Source organism: Podarcis vaucheri, assembly GCF_965113315.1.
Source record: "Podarcis vaucheri genome assembly, chromosome: 5".
Lineage (NCBI taxonomy): Eukaryota > Metazoa > Chordata > Lepidosauria > Squamata > Lacertidae > Podarcis > Podarcis vaucheri.
Genome location: NC_138763.1, coordinates 29914898 through 29937522, shown reverse-complemented (window position 1 = coordinate 29937522; position 22625 = coordinate 29914898). Strand labels below are relative to the sequence as shown.

The following is a 22625-nucleotide window of genomic DNA, read 5'->3' as shown; positions in this document are numbered from 1 at the left end:
AAAAACTCCCACAGGTGGGTTTAAAACCAGTATTAAAAACCAGTCTGTATCTGTATTGGATTAGAAACTTATATGCTTTTATTGTTAATGTTTGGTGGAAAGTGAACCATTAATTAATTAACAGTAGATTTCCAGACAAGTCAAGCCAATGGAAAAATAAACGCTCGGGTGGAAGAACCTTACAGTATAAACATGAAAAACTGCCAGAAAAAAAAACACATTTAAGCACTGCATTTATTAGCAGTTTTTGATATTTACAGTTCCTTCACCAACAAAATGGAAGGAGGGAGAGAGGAAGCCTTCAGGATATGAATATTATTGGTAATAAGAAGTGTGATGAAAGCTTGAAGCTCACTAAGGTTTAATGAGACTGCAAATCTACCACTGGCAAGGAACAAACAGGAAATGGCAAAATAACAACAAATATAAATATCATTGTTCAAGAAATATGAAGATTTTTTTTATTTTTTTTGCTGACATGACATTTGAATTAAAGTTGCAATATGTGGAGAAATCAGTAAAATAACTGAATAAGGTGATACCCTAATCCAGCTGCAGTGCAGCAGGAGATTGTTACTAAAGTGAATCCAGGAAATGTTTTACAGATTAGAGAGCACCATAATGAGTACAGATTCATTATCAAGAAGGGGCTTAATTATTTGGCTTGGTAATGGTCAATAGCAGTTAATAGCCTTGGGAGGGAATCATTCACCGTACTGCATTTTTAGAGAGGGTGCAGCATTGCTTTGTTAAGTGTCTGGTGATCACACTGGATATTTAATCCTAGAAACATATAGCCACACATGATAAATGAAGCTAGCATCTAGGATTAGTGATTATAAAATATTCAGATATGAAACACACAGTTGGGTACATCAAGCAAGCAAACAAGACAAATGGTTTTTATTTTTCCTTTACAAAAGTCAAATGGAAACACAAAATTCACATTACAGGAAAGAAGTAATCAAAACTGGAACAAAAATTTGCAAGAACAGGGTCGAAAAGGAAAAACGGAGGCCAATCTAGACAATGTGTTTCAGCAACAAAGAGTAGACTTATACACCCCAGATGAAGCCGATATTTTATCTTTTTTTAAAATTACATGTGCATGCCACTCTTCCTTCGTGAGGTTATCCTATTTAATGCAGTGAACCTCATGATAAAGCAGGAATTTGAATCCGGGTTCCATGGGCCCCAAACCAATCAATTACAAGATAGAATGTAAACGAATAATAATGATTTTTAAAAAACAACAACAGAGGAGTTTCAAAAGTAGTAAATGATCAGCTAATACAAATGTGTTCTGCAAATACTGTATATTCACAAGTTGTTCCAGGGAGCGTATAAGAATGTTGCATTTTCTAATTCTGATATGCAGTAGGTTATGCCTGCAGTACATTAGGAACAGATGGATAACTGAGTTAGAAGGGGGATATTAATGGCTGATGGCTGCAGGGGTAGACTGACAATTTGCTGAGCTATGAGCAAGCTGCCTGTTCCCTTTAAGCAGTGAGAAGACACTGGATGCATACTGGTGGAAAGCTTTACCCAACATGGGGTTGAATTTTTACTTCTGAATCACAGAGGACTGGCAATCAAACAGAACTACCGTATTTTTCGCTCTATAACACGCACCCGACCATAACATGCACGTAGTTTTTAGAGGAGGAAAATCCATAGGCATGCCACCCATAGGCATTCCCTCCATAACACGCACAGACATTTCCCCTTACTTTTTAGGAGGAAAAAAGTGAGTGTTATGGTGCAAAAAATACGGTAGTCTTTTTCTGACCAATTTCTAATATATGGACTCCATAGATAATATTCACTGGATCATATTTTTGCAAGCTCTTGTAACTAGCCCAAACTATAGCATGAAAGGCTTTATGGAAATAATTTCACCTGATTCCCATAGTGAATGCAAAACTCAAAACATTAAGAAAGTTTGCTTGTCTGAATCTAAATCCTGATTCACTCTGGCCTTGGGGAGGACTTTGGTAATATGACACCCAGAGTGAGGACAAAATTTGGTGCCCCACCAATTACTTCTTATTTTCACAATAATTCTTTTTGGTACAGTTGCTTTTTTATGGGTCTTCTCAGCAGCTACTCATATAAATACAGATGATGATGATTTTGCACTCCCTTGTTTTGACATCCTCTGCGGAGGAACTGCCTGCACCACCCTAAATCTCTAAATCTGGCACTGCTGGCCTTCTTGAGTACTGTGCCCATTGTTGAACTGGTTACTTTTTCTTTAGTAACATTCAATGGTCTGAGTGCAACTGACACTTCAGAGCTGCCCATATGTGCCTAGAGTTTAAATCAAGCCATGTTCGTCAACCTGAGAAGGTAAGCTCATACTGAAGATGGAAAACCATGGATCCTAGTTCATCCTGGCTAGTTATCACTTACAGCCTTTTTCTCCATGAACTTGTCTAAATTAGTTATTATTTTTAAAAGGTTTTATTACAATGAAGCAGGAGATAAATCTTATGCTATAAAATAATAATAATAATCTTTTAACCCCATTCAAGTGGCGGCCACATAACAAAACGGTAATCTAAAATTAAGGGGCTGTAGTAAATGTTGCAGACACAAAGTAGACATCATTTCAAGCACACAGGGACATAGAATAACCTTGAAGATAACTGAGGGAATCCCATACTGCAAAGGCTCAAAACCAATGAAATCCACTCAGGAGGTTCCTGCATTCTAGCATTCTGAGAGAGAGAGAGAGCACTATTAATTTGCCCATAAATCATCTCAACCACTTTCATAAGGGTTTCTGTCATTAACCTGAGATTTTAACTAATCAAACATGGCAGGTGGAAAACTATTTTAAAAAATGAAGTTCACATTCAAATCTAAGCCTTGCTCGGCTTGGAGGTCAAATATGGAACGGCAGAAATTAGAACTGAAATTCAAAGTGAAATGAATGCAGCTAGTCTCCTTAATATATTATACAACTGAAACATGATACTCAACAGGAATTACAGAAGTATTTAAGCATGAATTGCTAAATCTGAAACTTATCTTTACCAATTCTTTTTTATCATTCTCTCTCCAATGCTCTCCAATGCCTTCTCTATGTTAATTGCTTGAGAATCTTGCCTTCCTCATTTCCTGCAGCTCAAGAGTTTGGCACCTTGCCCACAGATCTGATCTTTATGATGCAAATGGGTCATGCACTAAAACTTCTTTATTAGCTCCCTTTATCATCTGTTCTCACCACATATTTCATGCTTCTATTACGTGCTGCACTTCCCCAAGCGGGGGGCAGCTCTGGTTTATTTTAGATGAGATACTGAGAACCAGAATTTGAATTAAAGGATGGTGGGGAAAACAGACAAGTCCCCCTACATCCTATAATGGCTCCATTAGCCACTATTTTTTTAAAGACATGGGAGGGCCATGGCTGGGCTACAGTAGGGGTGGTGGAATCGGGAGGTGCCTTCAGTTGGAGGCAAATCCACTTACCTTGTATCAGGTTCCGAGAAAGCTATACATCCAGTTCTACCTAATCGCAGCTATACTTCCACATCTCTCTACTTCCCTCCTCCTAACTAAATTCAAGGAAGAAGAAGAAGAAGAAGAAGAAGAAGAAGAAGAAGAAGAAGAAGAAGAAGCCTGATTGTTCATCATTAATTCCCTGTCAAACACACGTCCCAGACCCCACATCTGCAAATAAATTGCCCAGCAGTAACTGAGCACCACTAATCTTATTTTGTCAAGTCCTCAACTGCCGATCATGCAAATTATAGTAAGAGACTCGTTTACAGGAATCAAGTCACAGTAACCTGACAGTCAAACTCACAGCACATCCTTCCTCTTTTTCCCTTTCTCCCAAAGTTATGTATTTCCATCATTACTTCATTTTATTTTACAGTAACTGTACATTGCTTCTCCCAAACTCCAGGGCTTTTGAGTGTATTCTAGCCCATGGTCTATGTTTTCCCAGGGAGCCGAAAATTAGCATTTCAGAGTGCACAATCTCTTCTCAGCATGTAGCTACAATTAAGCACAATGAAGGAAAGCAAGATTTTCCCCAGAGAAGGACTCCTTTTCCCTGAAAATTTCAGGGCAGTCTAAAAATAGCCATATGTGCAACTTAACACACCTGCTTTTCCAAGCTGCTATCTCTCAGACAAATGCAATGTGTCTGTATTTTAATCTCACTTCCCACCCCAAGCCTCAAAATAAAGGCAATGGAGTGGGTGATGGCATGCAAGAGAAAGCTAATTCTCACGAGAGGTGAAAAGGGGAGAAACTAAATTGATGTGATTTTTCCCCCCAGTGTGAACGATTGAATGCATTGTTTTCTTTGCCAAATTATTATCTTCTAGCAGTTATCAGCACTAGACTACTATGCTTAGGCTATTTTGCAGTATAAGGTCAATTAGGCAACATATTTAGAGCAGCTAACTGGAGACCTGTGGCACCATTCTATTGTACAGGTAACTGCCATAACACAAAAAATGCTCTGTCCCAGACCTCTGCAAGAAAATTTTGTTGCAAGTCAATAATGACTGGCAGCTGTTACAATGTTCGCTTGGAAGCATGTCTTTAAACATGTCTGCAAATCCATGTAAAAGGAATAAACACATCAGGAACATGAACAACCGTTGTTCTCCAGGTGTTGCCGTATTCAAAACTCTCATCGGCCCCAGCTACTAAGGCATTGGTCAGGGATGATGGGAGGTGTAGTCCAGCAGCTTCTGGAAAGCACATTATCTGCTTCTGACCTGGGGGGAATTGTTTCCCACTACAACCCTGGAGTACAGTCTTGGTTTGGGTTTGGCTAGCCAAATGCCTGTGGAAAGCCCATAAGCAGAACATATCTGTAGAAGCCATTTTCTTATCTGCGTAACCCCAAATAATCTGGCATCGTCAGCAAACTTGGCCACCTCACTGCTCACTCCAGGTCAAGTTAAAAACCACTGGCCTCAATACACCATGGGTAATAATTTAGTTAAGACAACAGAGTGCTCAAAGGAAGAGGAGGAGAGACATAGGGAGAGGAAACAGGATGCTAGCGAAGCTTGTAAAGAAGGAGGCCCTATGGAAGGCAAGAATGAATTCAGGAAAGGAAAAGAAATTCTAGGGAACTCTGGTATTCTAAGACAACTATAGGTTTTAGTGTTAAAAGCTTAGAAAAGAGTGGGGAGGTCCTCAAAAGGTGACTGCAAAAATATTGCTTAACAAGAGAGGGTCATCTTGACTTACAGAAACAAGTACCTAAGATCTCAGGTTTCTCAAAGTCAGTAGTAATGTGATACAGTGATGCTTGACTGACGTTTGATATTAATGATCTCCTGAGATCCTACACTACCTGAATAATGAGGTGAAGATACAACCTTGCTTGTGCTAATAGGGGGTTTCCACCTCCACCAAGAAACTTAAACTTTGATTTGCTCTGTGCAGCTAGGTATCTTTTAGCTCACAGTCATTCAAACAGCAAGGAAAATGGTTTGAGCCAAGGTGCTAGAAGCTTCTGGAATTCTTTTGTCAGTGGTTTTGCTGACCTGCAAGCGCTGTGCTGTTCACCAGCTGCCCTCTCAGCATTACCAAGCCCCAGAGCTAACTGGGGTCTGCATGACATGGTCTATTAAAAAAAATGCCACAATAAGTCAAGAAGGGATGCTCGTATTAGTGAATTCCTTGAGTAGAACTGGAGGGGGTGGGGAACACAGCCCACCTTGAATGAGGTCAAAAATTGTATATCCAATTTTCTTTTGTAATAACACAAGAATATATTTTGTTAAAATAAATTTGGAGCGAATAGCTTTAGGAAGCCAATTCAGGTTTGGCTAAGTGCCAATATCCGATTGTCTCACCAAGTGCTGTTACTATTTATATACTCACTGGGGGAAGCAGAGGAGGCACAAAAATAATTCAAAATGCCAGATATAAACTGCTGACCTTGTGTCAGTTTCTAGGTCTCTGCCTAGCTATTAAGTGGGTCACCCATTTTACTCCAACAAGAGATAAGACTCCAGTGTTAAACCATTAAAGAACACTTTAATTGTTAGGCTGGGATATGGTATAAAAAGAGAAAAGAAGTCTTGATCCACAATACAGCCCAGGTATACAAGAAATAATGTTGTGCTTTGATAAAAGGAACAGACTGGAAACAGCAATGTCTTTAGCCCTGGGTGAAATTCTGAATCAACATTTTAGCACCGATGACTAATATGAAGGCTTTATTATTGAAAGCTTCCATAAAAGCTGAGAGGAAATCAACTTACACAACAGGCATTTCCAGGCAGAAACAAGCTACAAAAAAATTATGCTTCCTGCCATCACACAATGTTCCCATTTGACACATCTCTGGCATGAATTTAGGAAGATGAAATCTGCTGGGTGATCCTAGGGCCCTGCTTTGCTAGACAGCTGCTACATAAAGGCTAACGTTGGCAAAGCTTACATCACAATCCCCTGCACTTGCAATGGCACAGTCAACTCCACAATTGTTGTATAAAAACAGAAGCCAATACAGCAATACTGATAGACGCACCCACATATGTAGCAACCCCACCGCCATCTATGAACCATGAGGTTACTCACTTCATGACAACAATCCCACACTACTCAACACAAGACCGCAGGCTGTCCATGTATCCAGTGCAAGCATGTGCATGCAAATCACACCAACTAGGCATGGCAAAATAGCACACCATGTCAGGGAAGATCTGTGTTGTCTGGAGATACTACTAATGGTGTGTAGCGGCTGGCTGTAGAGTTAGTCAGGATCCTATTAACCTGGCTATTTCTTGATCCCAGGACACATATGCTTCGTGAGTCTGCTGCATTTATTTATTTCTGTAGCACACTGCATCATATTCAGTTGGATACATGGCTATAATTGTAAATATTGCTGAAGGTAATCAAACTGCAATTTTCAATGGCAAATTAATTGAAGTATGGTGGCACCTGCCCTTTGAAATTCACTCCCATGACAATATTCAACAGGCACCATCCCTGCTGTTTTTCAGCGTATATAGAAGACCTTTCTCTTTCAATAAAACTTTTACGTGGAGAACTTTATCCTAGACTGAATCAGTAGAGGAGCTATTACATATGTGTGTGTGTGTGGAATTGTTTTTAATTGCTTTTACATTTACCTTGTTTTATGGCTGTCACTGTTCTATAACTGAGAAAGTTGAGATCTTTCCCAGTCTGCATCTGTATTCTAAGAAGTTTTTATTGTTTTATCACTTGTTGTTTGCTGCCCTGGGCTTGTTTGGGAGGAAAGGTTGGATATAAATTTAACGAATAAATAAACAATTGTGTATTTCATCATTATAACCTATCCTGGGACCTTATGATAAAAGGTTGATAATAAATCTAACAGACTAAAAAAAAATGCATGAATGAATAATAAATAAATAAGCAAGCAAGCAAGTGTGCAAGGCACACACATATTACACCAACCAGGCAGACCAAAATAGCACCTTTCCAGGGAAGACCATCCCACAGGAGATCAGTGTTCTCTGGCGGTGGTCTTCTATATTACACATTGGCTGTAGAGTTATTCACAGTCCTATTATCCTGCCTATTTGCTGATCATAGGAACCACATACTTCATGAGCCTGCTTGCATTCCCCATCTTTTCCTAAAACACTGCATCAAATTCAATTGGATATCATTGAAAAATACTGTATTTACTGATGATAATAAATTGCAACTTGCTGGATAAGATATGCCGTGAAATTCATTAAGCATAAGATTTTAAATTCTAGACAAGGAGTGACAAAGTGCAACCTGAAGTGCTGCTTAAGGTTTTCCCTAATTACTCTAAGGAGTCAGTAAACCGGACTATAGAGACATAAATACCCCAACAGAGAACACAAGCCTTCTTAAAGATGGCAACATTTATTGCTTACCTTCCGGACACTGGCAGCTGAATCCGCCAACATTAGAAATGCAGGTACCTCCATTTTGACATGGCTGTTGACTGCAGTAGTCAACTTCTGACTGACACAGCACTCCAGTATATCCTTCAGCATGATGGAATGGTTTGTTTTGAATCACAGAGACAAGGAGAAATTGGAAGCAGTTTATTGTTAGGTCTGAACGCAAGCAGAATGCTGCAGATAGTCTTAGCTAGGGACGGAAAATTTCATCCTGTCTGCATTTTTAAACAAGCCAACCTGATTTATACCTCACACACTAATAATTGGACTGGACTGTAATTATCCTTCAGATTTTGCACCTCTCCTAATTTTGTGATAGAGTTCTGGGCCAAAGGAAAAATAACCAAATACGGGGTGGGGGGAGACACATGCATTTAGGGAAAACGTTTCGAAATGTGCACACTGAGGTAAAATCCATATTTTTTATATATAGTGATAAAATAAGTACAGTGGTACCTCAGGTTACATACGCTTCAGGTTATATACGCTTCAGGTTACATACGCTTCAGGTTACAGACTCCGCTAACCCAGAAAAAGTGCTTTAGGTTAAGAATTTTGTTTCAGGGTGAGAACAGAAATCGGGCTCTGGGGGCACGGCAGCAGCAGGAGGCCCCATTAGCTAAAGTGGTGCTTCAGGTTAAGAACAGTTTCAGGTTAAGTACGGACCTGCGGAACGAATTAAATACTTAACCTGAGGTACCACTGTATTTAAATTCAGAGAGAGATAAACACACGGGGGGGGGTTAACTTATGTGTGAATGGAGTGAACCTGACATGGACTGGCAATCTCTTAACTATGGATTAGGGAACCAATCCAACTTCAAACCATGGTTTACAACCCTAGATTGGCTTTTGGTAAGGCTATCAGTACCTATTAGCCATGGTGGCTATGCTCATTAATACCAGTTAATGGAAAGAGTGTTCATGTGCTCAGGAGGGAAGAGTGTTTATATGCCCACTCTTTTCCCACAGCCATCTGGTTGACCATGGTGGGAATAGGATGCTAGCCTGGGTGGGCCACTTATCTAATCCTGCAAGGTCATCTTTTGTCCTTATGGTAGAGGAAATTTGGGCATGGAAAAACTTGCCTCTCGTGTTCCAGCCTCCCCAATTTCTATATCGAGTCTAACATAGGAGAATTATGCTACCATCACTTCCAGATACTTTCAAACTAAAGTCTGGATTTGTTTACAATAGCTTCTGAAGCAAAAACGAAAAACCCACTTGAAATGACTGAGGAGGCATTCCATTTTTATTTTTCTCTCAGATATTGTTATGGTCAAGCTATATTCATGTGTACTGAATGAACAGATTTCACTCACTTATGAACTTAACTATACAGTTTATTCAAGGAACTCTACTTCAAGTTCAATTACAGACTAATTTATCTCCTCAAATGTACTTTGCAGTTAATAGAATTTAAAGCATTACTTAACTATATTTGCATATCTTTCTTGTTAAGGATATGCTTGGGTGCATTTGCATATTTTTATTAAATGTAACAGATTAAGACATACGTGAATCGAGAGTTAATTTCCTCCTACCACCAGTGTTTAACTCAGGTTCAAAATGTTAATATAAACTATTTCTTTGTATTTGTAAAGTGGAGGTGGGGGATTGAAATGCAGTACAGAAATATCAAGCCTACAGGACATGAAATATCTGCCATTTATGCAAAAGGTAGCTCTGCACTTCCAACATTTAATGATGGTTAAATTGTGGTCCCTTCACTCAACAAGGCTAAGGGAAGTTTCCGATAAGAGGAGATAATATTAGAGTGCCGTTCATTTATGCTGTTGCAGTGGATTAGAGACAGGCTGGTCTTGGGGAAGGGAAGATCTTTACCACAGCTATGTATCAAACAGGTCACCTCTTCTTATGTCTAACCAATCCTGCATGACTTCACTACCCATGCCTGCCGATTTCTACTGTGGCTTTGCTGCAGATGTAATACAATTCTAAGCCCAGGTAAGTAATTTCCCCAGGAAATTACTTCTTTTTATATGAAAGAGGTGCAGGAGCCTGATATAGATTAGGAGCATAGTGCATGGGAAGAAGTTACTTTCTCACTGTAATCTTTGTAAAACCAAAAAAAACCCTCCCCCTCAAAATGCCAAGTAGCAGCAGAAGAAAATGCTCTTATTGGAACCAATAAGGGCATTTCTTTTCCTTTTGAAATTTGGCATTTTGATTGGTGATATTATCATTTGCAACCATGTGGGTGGACAGGATTAAACCTCACCCCACCCCACCCCAGACACGCATGCCACAATCCTGATTAGGAGAGCCCTGATTAGGGGACCTTACTTTTAAGTTAAAAAGCCATACGGAGTGCATGTTTAAGGCAACATGTAGTTGACTCTCATTCTCAAAAAATACAGGACTTTGTTCTGAAAAGCAAAGCTTAAAGACACTATGCCAGTGGTTTTCAACCAGTGTACCATGGTCAGGGGGGTCGCGAGCAACACTGGCCTCTGTCCCTCTTTCTTTCCCCACCTCCTCTGATGCCCTCTCATGTCTCTGCCTCCCAAAGGCTTGCACAGCTGTTAATTGCAGCAGCCCTGGCTATAGGGAACCAGGCAGAGGGCCTTCTTGGTAGTGGCCCCCCGCCCTGTGGAATAAATAAATAAATTATTATTATTATTATTATTATTATTATTATTATTATTATTATTAGTTCCACAGACGAATGGTGCCTCTGGAAGGCACCTCTTTTGGGTAGGTAGCAACTCAGAGATCAGAGACAGCAGCAGCTGCTGCCCAGAGGACTCCCAAGGAGAGGGGCCTAAGGGAACACTCCACAAGGGAGCGTGTTCGAAAAAGGTGAGAGGCTGCCAGCTCTGCAGGCAAGGGGTGACATATCTGGGCTCTTGAGCCCCACAGGGGTGCCACAGAAAGAATGTGGTTGGTTAATGAGCTGTGGACTCAAAAAGGTTGAAAAACCTCTGCACTACGCAAAAGGACACAATTCCAAGCACAATGTTAAACATACCAGTAGGGCAAGTACAGGTGAAATTGCTTCCATCATGCTTTTCTGTGATGTCCACACAGGTTCCATTGTTCTGACACGGATTGCTTTGACACGCATCAAATTCTTCACAGAGACCACCCAAATACTGACTTTCACAGTCACAGAAAAAAGTTTCCTAGAACAAACAGATTATAAAACGAACTTTATAAAAATGAAACCTCAAAGCTTCTTTTGAAACCAAGATCTTGATCAAGGTTACAGAGAATTATCAATTAAGAAAACTTAAAAGATCTACGGGGGGGAAATAACACATGAAAGGTACTTATGCAATAAAAACTGCTACGGAACTTAAGATTTCTGCCAACTAAGCCTAACACAAGCTTTATCATAGACTAAACTTTTTTTTAAAAAAAAAGGATCATCTTTAGTTTTGTTTTTCATAAGCACAAAGAGTGGAGAGAATTCAAAGTGAAATATAGGATTGACACATTTTTTAAAAATCAAATCTAATTATTTAGCCAGAATTTCACATTCATGCAGCTAATGATTCCTTGATACAACATCACTGAGTACAGTGGAGATTATTTCCAAGAAACTGCACAAATATTTCCTATGCAAACTCTCTTTGTACATTACAAGATGCAGTGCAAAGCATAAGCAAAAAAAGAATAACACATCAGCTCTTGGCTACGAGATGCCCTATGAGATGTGGAAGAAATACAAAAGAGGCAGAGCAAAAATAATCTTCTGGTAAGCGGCGTATTTTGAATCTGTATGTTAGATATTCAGCATTTATTCTTTGGTACCTTGGTGATAATTTCCCCTACTATTAGAAATGTGGGGTGGAGGGGGAGCTTACACAACAGTTATTTTGTTGTCCTAGAAACTGCAGCGCTTTTTATGCAACTGTTACACAAATCTCCACAGTACATTTGCCTTTATCAAGCATTTATATAAACCAAAAGCTAAATATAAGGTGTTTGTTATGTCCAGCCTTGCTTGCAAAAACTCACATCGCAGGGGTGTCCTATATTTAGCAAATATAGATTATTTCTCATGAGGAGCATCTGCCTTTCCAAAGCAGTTTCTTGGTCCTGTCTGAAACTATCATACCCATTTGTCAAAAAAAAAATAGTTCAAATTAAACTATTTTAATTTTCCTGTTCTAGTCACGTTTTCCCAATGTTTAATTCTCATCTTTTCCACCTGTCTTTCTGACTGCTGAATTAGAAGGATTGTCCTTCTGTTGCGCTACCTCACAGAAAACACTGAGATGGTCATTATGCAAATCGAGGAGCCCTTTCTCCTCCAGTCTTTAAACTATTCTTGATGGGAAATGCTAGGTAATGGGAAAAGTTTCCTGAGAAGACATAACATGTATTAAAATATGTGCCTATTTAAAGGGGGAAACTCAGCAGCCCAATCCACTCATCACATCAAACCATAGTTTGAAACAAACCATAGTTTGGTGGGAATGTGCTAGAGCACAATGCACAATGGTTCCTGCAACACTTCTCCCCTGCTCCTGCTGTACCACAGAAAGAACATGCCAAGGCAAAGTAGGACTGATGGGAGCTGAAGTCCAATAATACTTGGAGGGCATCATATTGGCTATGCTACCTATAATTTCTTCAGAGTTTTGCTAACAAGCAACCAACTAAACAGAGAAAACCCATCCTAAACCCAATGATGTGGAATAAGTCCCGCTGAGCTGAGTCAGACTTATTTTTGAGTAGACATGATAATATAGCATTGCTGCTATATTATTATTATTATTATTATTATTATTATTATTATTATTTGCTTCTTATGCAACATCTCAAAGAGGCTTCCTATTTTACTGTACCAATATAGCATATGAACCCATTCCAATTAAAGCTAAGGATTATGTAAAATATAAATTGGAGAACTACAAAGAAGGTAAGAAACAAAACTAGCTTGACAATTCAACATGTACGAAAAGGGCGGTACTTCTGTCAAAAGATGATGCATTGTAAGAATTTACAAAGAAATGGAAAGAACAATTTATTCTTAAGAAAATATTGACAATGAAGCATGTCTCAACACTTCCAGAGAAATATTTCAGACAGGTAATAGCACTGGGACTTAGACAACTTATTATGCAGAGATGATTAGGTACCATTAGTAGTTATTAGCTAAGCAGCTGTCATCTTCCTCCCATCACAGAGTTAACATTTATGGTGACATATACTCATTTATTTGAAGAGCAAAGAATTAGTAAAACTACCGATTGTCATAATCCTTTGTAAAAGCCAACCTGAACAGCTGCTTACAAATAACTGAATATTTATAAAGCTATTTACTTACTACTTTCATGTTTCCTTTAGCAGGCATGATGTGAATATTCAAAAAGGGGAGGCTCAACAATATGAGCTTTCCTCAAATTTAGCAGGCCCAAATTCAAGGGAAAGGAAGTCTTCCCCACTCTTGAGTAGGCCTACTTCAAAGTGGGGCTCACAACCCACCTCCACTAGAAACTGGAATTTTAGAGTTGCCTCTCCAGTTTCATGGAATCAGTTACCATAAAAAATTAGGCCGACACCTAGTATATTGATATTTAGATAACTACTGAAGTCAATTTTTGTTTAAGGTTTTCTCTGAAGTGTGAGCCAATAATTTCATGGAATATTAATTGCACATTTGCAAGTATGGTTTAAATTGTTTTTAAGAGTCTGCATCTTTTGTAATTTAACTCTTATTATCTTAATGTACATTGCGTTGATAGCTTCCGGCAGTAAAGTGGTTTATCAATCTGTAAAATAAATAAATAAAATAATGCTGCATATATTTATCTCCTTCAGCCTTGCATGGCCATCCAGGCAATACATTGCAAACTGTAAACCACAAGGTAACATTACTAAATGTATATATAACGACACTGATGCACCTGAGGAGCAGATAACAAAAACATTGCATTGCATTTTTCGTACCGTGGAAGGAGTGATCAACGATAATAGATTGGTGACTGAGAGGAAGATAATGGAGTAGCTAGGTGAATGATGTATTTGTGTGTATTGGCAGATGTGTGTTAGATGTGGGACTAGATTGTAATGAGTGGTATTGGAGGAGGAGGAGCTACTACACGATTTGTATAGATCCACAACAGAATTTGAGTGTGGGCATGGTGTTAGTGCGGTGAGTGTAGTATATTGTGAGTCAATATATGACTAGGAAAGAGGATGGCTAAAGGAGGAAGGGATCATTGACTCTTGAGATGTTTTCACAATGTTTTGTGTTTTTGTTTAGGGGGGATTTGATTGTTTTATATTGCGTTGCATTGCATTGTGGTTTTTCAGTTTTGATCGCTATTTTGGAAGCCACTTAGAGACTTAGTATTAAATGATAAATAAGTTTAGGAAATAAACAAAACTGTATAAGGATAGGTGTGGATTTAATTTTTTTCCCTTTTTAACATTTTTCAATGTTTTATCACAGGCAGTCCAGCAATTCTTTTATTGACCATTCCAGCATTACAGAATACCACAGTTGTTTATGGAATGGTAAGCAGAGCTTAGAGGTGGTCTGTTACTGTGCATTCAGATACCTTTGAACCAAATATAAAGATCATGATCCCAGAAATGATCTTTGTTCTGGCAGCGGAAGCACCAGCCACTGCCACCAATGCTTGTTTATGGCAAAATTCCTTTTGGATTTTCATGTTTAGGAACATGCTTAGTATTTGAGAAGGGGTTGTGAATAAAATCAGAGAAAGAAGGAACCCAACGCTATGGATGATTCACATTAAGCATACTGTTTGGGCAGCCAATTGCTGTAATATGTAGGAAAATTACCATTTCTGGACATCTCTCACCCCGGGTGGAAAAAAAACAGTGGCAAAAGATCTCACACCTAATTAAGCCTACACTTCCCACGAGCCAACTGATTAAATTGCACTGTTTGCGTCAAGTTTTATTGGCTTAAAGTTCTGCCCTGCAACTAGCAGACCAAAAAATACAATAATAAAATTGTGGGGGGAATTGCTAAGGAAAAGGAAACAATAGCCTGGGCAAAACTAACATTCAATCTAAGCTCTATGCGAACTTACGATTGGGTGGCTAACCTAGCAGTACTTTGATGGCACTTATAAAACTGATCATCTTACACAAGCCTCTTTATATGCTAGCTCAAAAAGTACTTTAAAGGAGACTGGAGACTGGTTACATCTTGATGGCAGAAAGAACGACATGACATTTCCAAGTACCAATATTGTGAGCTCTTTGCTAATAGCAGTTTTGTTGAGCTATTGTTCCTCGAGGGCTTTGTAACTAGTTGTCAAGTGTAAGACCCAGGAGAAACACAATCCAGGCAAAAGTGAGGTTTCAATAGCATGAATTTGAGCATGTATATTTGCAAGAGTGGGGTCTATGCAAGTCATAGGAACAACTATGAAGAGACCTTGTGGTCCCATCTCTTTTACTCTCCTATAGCCTGATGGAATATTCAGCTGCTTGCAGGAGGAGCCTGACTTAGCTTTCAACAGAATTAACTAGTTGCTGTTCGGAATCACAGTGCAATCCTATGCATGCTTACTCATAAGCAAGTCTTACTGAATTCAGCGTGTCCTCAGGCAAGCCGACACGGAAGTGCAGCTTCAATCTCTTTGGCATCTAAGAATAAGACCCATTTTCAGTTTCCAAATCCAAAGTGACAGATGTCCTTGTAAATCCCATATGAGGAATGTGTTGCTAGGTTTTTCCCCTCTACCCAAATACTTGGGGATTTCATAGATTCGTAGTTTCGGTAACTAATAAATGTTGGCACTGAAGGCTAAACCACCTCTGAATATCCAACAATTTCAATCCTCGTGGCAAGGTCACTGCAAAGACCTCAGATGTCTGCAATCTCCTGCTGTGCCAGGAATCCTAGCTGAACTATTCTATGTGACAGAAGCACTAATAACAGCACCTTTCCCCCTTCCAGTGTGCTAAGGAAGGCTGATAGCACATAACATTTATCTGACTTGATTAAGCCTAAGATCCCAAGTATAATGCTTTGAACTGTGCAAAGTCTGGGAGCAGAACCAGGCCTGACACAATACAACATAATAATAGGAAGCATACATAACACGCAAAACTATCTGGAAAACACAGAGCATATTCAAGTGTCTTCCAAAAACTGAAAAATTAATAAAACATTTTGTGATGAGTACAGCAACACTGATTTATACTGATTTTCTAACAATTCATTCACACCACCTTGTAACAATAGCTTCCTAGAATGAAATACTATAGTTGTTTCCACATTACTGAGGTTATGCTATCCACAATTAGCATAACCATTAGCAATATTAAGGGCCTTGAAGGTGTCCAACAACTTGCAGAGCTGCTGCAACATCCTTCAGTTTCTGTTCTTGTCTGGGTAGGGAAGGCTTTAATTGCTGGCTTCTTCTCATTCTTTTCTTTTTAAAATTAGCAGAACTCTTGCCAAAAAATAAAATAAAGAAGAAAATACTCACAGGCGATCCAAATGCAGAACTGGGAGATGCAATATTAGAGGACCCCCAATCCTGCAATAAACCAGCTTCACAAACAGGAACAGAAGCCTGGGAATTAAATGGCACTAATATACCTGAAACCAGTGCCCCATAGCAGGCACCCAGAGCCTCTGAGGAACCATCCCAACTACACAGGTCCATCCAATTACCTGGTCCTTTTTGCCAGAGATGATGAGTAGTTCCCAAGAAATCACAGTGAATGGAAGCTGTGAAGGATCCTAAGCCCAGAGCACAGCTCCTCTAAAAGGTTACTTCTCAACAAGGGTAAAAGGCAGTTCACTTCAGACACTGGAGCCTAGATAATTATACAAATGGCTCAGTTTCGTCCTGGCTGAGGTCAGAACTATCCATAAACTTGCCAACAGGTATCCGGTATTCTGCTACTAGTTTTCTCCCAATAGCTGCTCTCTAGCTGCCCTTTAGGAGTTCATCCACCAGCTAGTTGCCGCTTCCTGTGGCCTTTGTTGTTGTTGTTTAGTCATTTAATCGTGTTGCCTAGTACCTGCCCAATGTGGGTCATCCATCAGTCCCCATGAGCCTCTCATGGACAAGGTGGGATACTGATCCATCTTCCTTCCTTCCTTCCTTCCTTCCTTCCTTCCTTCCTTCCTTCCTCAGCCCTCTCCAGCCTCTGTCCCACTCCATGCAGCAGGCATAATGATGCCTCTTACCTCAGATGCTCTTGTGATGCATTTTCCTTTCCCTGAACACGGAAGGTCATCTGACGGGCTTTCTCCTGCCAAGCATGTGCTGACTTTTACTATCACAGTCAAGCGTAGAGCCACAATGCATTTGGCGACAGAATCATTCACAAAACCTAAGGAAAAGAGACCAAATACATTATTATTAAAATATTGTGATTTATTTTTATTTATTTTTTAAAATAATAACAACTTGCCAAATCATTGTCATGTGACTAGACCAGGAAGACCAGACATGGGGGAGACATGTGTTTAAGATGCCGTGTAGGTACAGGGGAAAGGTTAACTCCCTGCACCATGACACAATCAGGCTCCCTTATACCAGCAAATGTGAAATGTGTGCTTAGAAGTCACACTAGTAGCAAGCTGAGGTGGTGAATGCCAGGGAATATGACACACACACACACACACACCCCTCAAGAAAGAGGGTCGCTGATAAACAAGAGGGATGTTTGGTGGAACCCTAGAAGTTTGCAGAAGTATAAACATTTCTCATATACACACAGTAACAGGCCAATGAAGACCAAGCACACTTGGTCTTTGGGGGGTTGGAGTGGGAAGGGAGGAAACTGTGGATTGCCCTGTGTGAGGTGAATGGCTCCTCGAACAGAAATCAAGATGCGTTGGAAGCGAGAATACACACATTTTGCAATGTGTTACACTGCGACTTGGAACAGCATATCAGTTGTGCTGCAACAGCACAACTCTTAAAAGCCCACGATGGCATGATGTCAGTAGCCATGCTGAGAAAAACAATCATGCTGCTTATTCTGAATAAGTTTTCTTTGCTCTCTCCCCTTTCTGTGTACATTTAAAGAAAACCAAGTGCGGAATTTGCAATTCTGTTGCTCATGCTGTTTTTCCTCACCTGAAGCTATAACCTATTTGCAACATAACTCTTGGCAGTGCTGAATACTGCCGAAATGCATATGAGATTAAGTTTTCTCTCAGACTTAACAGCCAGTGCTCTAAGGAAACAAATGTTCCATTTTTATGCAAATCACCACAATTACGGAAAAGTGTGAGACAGAAAAATATGTAAGCTGGACTTTTTCCCCTCCTGAGGCATTTGAATGAGGGGGAGGGGGGAGCCCTAGCTTCCCTTCTAAATTTAATCCTAATGTTGCTTTTGTCCCCAAAAATTAACATTTGTAAGGTAAGTAGAACTAATCCTGAAACCCCCCCCCCCCTTATTCTTGAACTTTTCTAATGGGAAATCCACTTCCATTTTTAATGAGTTAGACCATATTTTCTCAGATGTTTCAACTTCTTGGGAAATTCTGCTCCGTAACTGGAATATTGTATTTGCTGTGGTGCCTGTAATGAATAAGTAGCACAATATATAGCCATATCCTAGGACAAGGAGAAGGATAAATGAGCAGGCAGGCTTCCGAGTGCAGCATGGCTGCTTAAATTTATGATTTGGTGTCAGGGTATGTGTACTGAAGTCTAAGAAATCTGGGAGGGACCTGCCCTTCTAGATAAGATGGCTGAAAGTTCCCTCTCCCCCATCCCCTCTCAGTTTTTAAATGGGGGTGGGGAAGCTTATTATTATTTATTATTGCCACCACTTCAAGAGGTAGCTTGGCTGTCCTCAGCAACCCAGCAGCATTTAATTTTTAATTTAGAACACAATGCCCAAAGGGAACATCACAAGTCATGATACAGATTCACTCCCATGGCGTGTGCGTGTGTGTGTGTGTGTGTGTGTGTGTGTGTGTGTAGTGGGAATAGAAGGCTGCCCACAATGGCAATTCATTTAACTGAAAAAAGAAGCTAATACATCTTACTTTCCATGACATGCTTACTTCTGCGCCTGACTCACTTAATAAAGCAACTATTTGCTTTATTAACTTTGCAGTTAATGCCCCGTTGAATCCAACAAATAAATGCCATTCGCACACTTTCTCTTTTTTATCTGCCTCTATCATTTATCCCAAGACCGTTTACTACAAAACTAGCCTAGAGCGCATTGCCAGGGGGAATGTTCATGAGTTATTAGTATGAGATTCTTTGCATTACTAAGGACCTTAAACATGACCTACAAAATAATTCTCATTGCTAAAACTCTATACATAGGCCCTGATCCAACTGTATGTGCTGGCTGCACACTTGCAGTCCATGGGACTTTTGAGAGTCCCATGGACTGCAAGAAGATCAAACCTCTCCATTCTTAAGGAAATCAGCCCTGAGTGCTCACTGGAAGGACAGGTCCTGAAGCTGAGGCTCCAAGACTTTGGCCACCTCATGAGAAGAGAAGACTCCCTGGAAAAGACCCTGATGTTGGGAAAGATTGAGAGCACAAGGAGAAGGGGATGACAGAGGATGAGATGGTTGGACAGTGTTCTCGAAGCTACGAACATGAGTTTGATCAAACTGCAGGAGGCAGTGGAAGACAGGAGTGCCTGGCGTACTCTGGTCCATGGGGTCACAAAGAGTCGGACACGACTAAACGACCAAAAGCACACTTGTGATTGAGTCTATCAAATTTTGAGGAGGAGGGATGGGGAAGGAAATATAGCCACCCTCCCTTAGACAGAACCAGAGTGGAAGAGATTTTACAACTTGATAGTCCCAAGCTATATTGGGAACTCCCATACCTCATCTAATATTTTATATATCATGTTTGCTGCTACTACAAAAATAAATAAAAAATTAGCAGCAGTTTCTGCCTGTGTGAGTGATAATGAAGTTTTGGAACAATATGTCATCAGTACATTTTTACCAACTTTGTCTGGTTCGCCAGCTACAGTCATTTCTGGACAGGGGTAACTTGACCTCTGTTGTCCATGCATTGGTAGCTTCAAGGCTGGGTTACTGCAATGCACTCCATGTGGGACCTATGTTTGGACATTCCAGCTAATGCAGAATGGAGTGGCTAGACTGCTGATGGATTCACACAGTTGACAACATGTGACACTATTGTTAAAACATTTGCACTGTCTACCCATCTACTACTAAGTCAAAGTCAAGGTCCTTGTATTGATTCACAAAGCCCTGAGCAACTTAGGTCCAGGGTATCTTCAGTGTCTCCCAAGCCTTTATATCCTAACTTGATCACTGAGGTCATCTGCAGGAGCACCATTGCTCGTCCCACAAGTTGGCATGGCTCATTTACTAGCAACCAGAAACTGCACCTTTGGTTTCACCAGCCTGGTCTGCAAATTGAGATAATGATGGTGATGATCTGGCTGGGCAGCTTCTATCAGAACACTAAAAACAGAATAAAACTTCAAACATTAAAAACTTCCCTAAACAGGGGTGCCTTTAGAGGTCTTCTGAAAGTCAGATGTTTCCTTGACATCTGTTGAGAGGGCGTTCCACAGGGTATATGCACCACTACCGAGAAGGCCCTCTGACTGGTTCTCTGTAACCTCACTTCTCGCAGTGAGGGAACCAGCAGAAGGCCCTCGGAGGTGGACCTCAGTGTTAGGAAGCCATCTTCTATTTTAACCTTTAAGCACCTGTTGAAAACTTTCCTATGCCACAAAGCTTATGATGGCAATTAAGAACATATCCTTTTATAATATAATCTCTGATTTTAAACATATGTTTTTATTGTATGGTTTTATGTACGGTTATTGTGTACTGCTTTAATTTTTTTATGAATAGAGGTATGTAAATATTTGTTATAAATAGTAAATAACCAGACCCAGCCTGTCTTGCTTTCAGCAAGTCAAGCTATTGGTCCATTTCTGAAGTATCATCTCAGTGGCATCTCAATTTCAGACAGGGGGTTTTTCCACCGATACCTTGAAATTCCAAAAATCTCATATAAGACCTTCGGCATGCAAGAATGCACTCTTCCATTGAGTTGTGGCTGCTCCCAAACCCTCGTTAAGCACAATTCCTATTTCTCTTATAGAGCTATTATAGAGCTATTCACATATAGCTCTGCAGACGCATAGTTTGTCCAGTGCAAAACTGTTTGCAATCTTCCATCTAGCTAGGGATATGTGCACCGATCACCACCAGATTGTGACAACGTATTACTATGACTTACTGAACTGAAACAAGCTACCTAGCTACCTCATCTGAAGATGTGTGTAGCCAGATACATATCTTTAAAACTTGAAGCACTGCATAGTCATAACTATGGTTTTTGACAGCCTAATCTTCTGATAAGGGGCTATTCAGGTGTTGTACAAAATATACTTCATTCTGACAAAAAGTTCCAAGATCAAGCAACGGGTGTCAGTTTTGCATAGGGAGGAAAGAAAGCAAAAAAAGCTGTAATTAAGTTGTGACAGTGTGCAGATGCCACCAGGATGTTCATGAGTACCGCTGAGGAAGAACTTATTTGAAATGTGTTGGACTCAATCTTAAAACTAATAATAACCTTGTTCACATTTGTGGTCTCCTTCCTTCTTTTCCTAAGTTCACACATAGCCTAGCTGGGTTATGTGCACATGTTCACACTGCATGACCAGATCAGAAGATGCTTGCTGGTAATTTCTCGATGCAGTACATTATTTCCTACACAGATACTATTTGTGCACTGAATCACTTGATTGGCTAATTACCATCTTGGCGCAGACGCCTGTTGAATTTCTTGCAGTGGTGTTTGAGCATCTTTTAAGCAATTGCTAATTTAGTTAATTAGATACCAAGAGGCACTACTAAAGCAAATAATTTACTTCCTTGAATGGTTTGTGTTTGGCACACGAGAATTATTTGGAAGAACTTGCAAAAGATTTATCAGACTGAAAAGGTTAAATTTTGCAGCAATAGATCAGAAAGTAGATGATGTAGGCCAATGATCAAAGAAAAAACTGCATTAATCTCTTGCATCTTACTCATTTCAATGAGGGAAAAGATTAAAAGTAGCTAATAAAATCTGCTCCTACACAATCAACTAATTACTGTTAGAATCTTGCAAAATGCTTTTCAAAACTCATTTGTGCTAAGGAAAAATATGTTTTTTCATTCATTGCCATCTTTATGTGCGTTTTTTGGAAGAGGGCAGAGATATGAGGTGGGGAATCCAATCCAAAACTGTAGAGCAATTGCATTCTTATATGGTCAGAGGGTTGTGTTCCTGAATAAGGTTATGCTATTCCTGGACATTAAAAGATAACATGAGCTCCTATGCTGAAAGGTTGCTCTAGTTCTCTGCCGTATGAGAGTTTCTGCAGCCGCCTTCTTCCCCCTTTGCTGATGTGTGCATAACTCCATACTGCATACTGCAGCATTCAAAGGAGGATAAAGGAACAGAGAGGGAGCCACAATAGGCTGAGATTAAGGTATAGTATGAACCCATAACCTGAACTCATTTTCGACAACACAGCCTACCAGAGCAACCATGACCTTCATAGCTAATACTACAGGTATGCTGACTTTTGATAGTCAGACAAAATAGCTACAGTTTCCTCTTAGGAGTTCACTTATCTGTTGGAGTAAAAGGTACACAGGCACTGCAAATTAGGTACAGTGGTGCCTCGCAATATGAAATTAATTCATTCCGTGAGTTTTTTCGTCTAGCGAATTTTTCGTCTTGTGAAGCACGGTGTCGGAAAAGTTTT

At 39.9% G+C, this 22625-nt stretch overlaps 1 protein-coding gene across 1 annotated transcript in view; it reads right to left on the bottom strand.

The window, feature by feature from the left end:
• The window catches only part of DNER (delta/notch like EGF repeat containing), a 112676-nt gene that overhangs the window by 28732 nt on the left and 61319 nt on the right, over nt 1-22625 (bottom strand). Inside the window, exons 5-7 of the mRNA XM_082224145.1 lie at nt 17074-17219; nt 10909-11062; nt 7887-8000 (exon numbers count right to left, since the gene is read on the bottom strand). Of these exons, the coding sequence (XP_082080271.1) occupies nt 7887-8000; nt 10909-11062; nt 17074-17219 (414 nt within the window). The remainder of the gene's footprint in view (nt 1-7886; nt 8001-10908; nt 11063-17073; nt 17220-22625) is intronic.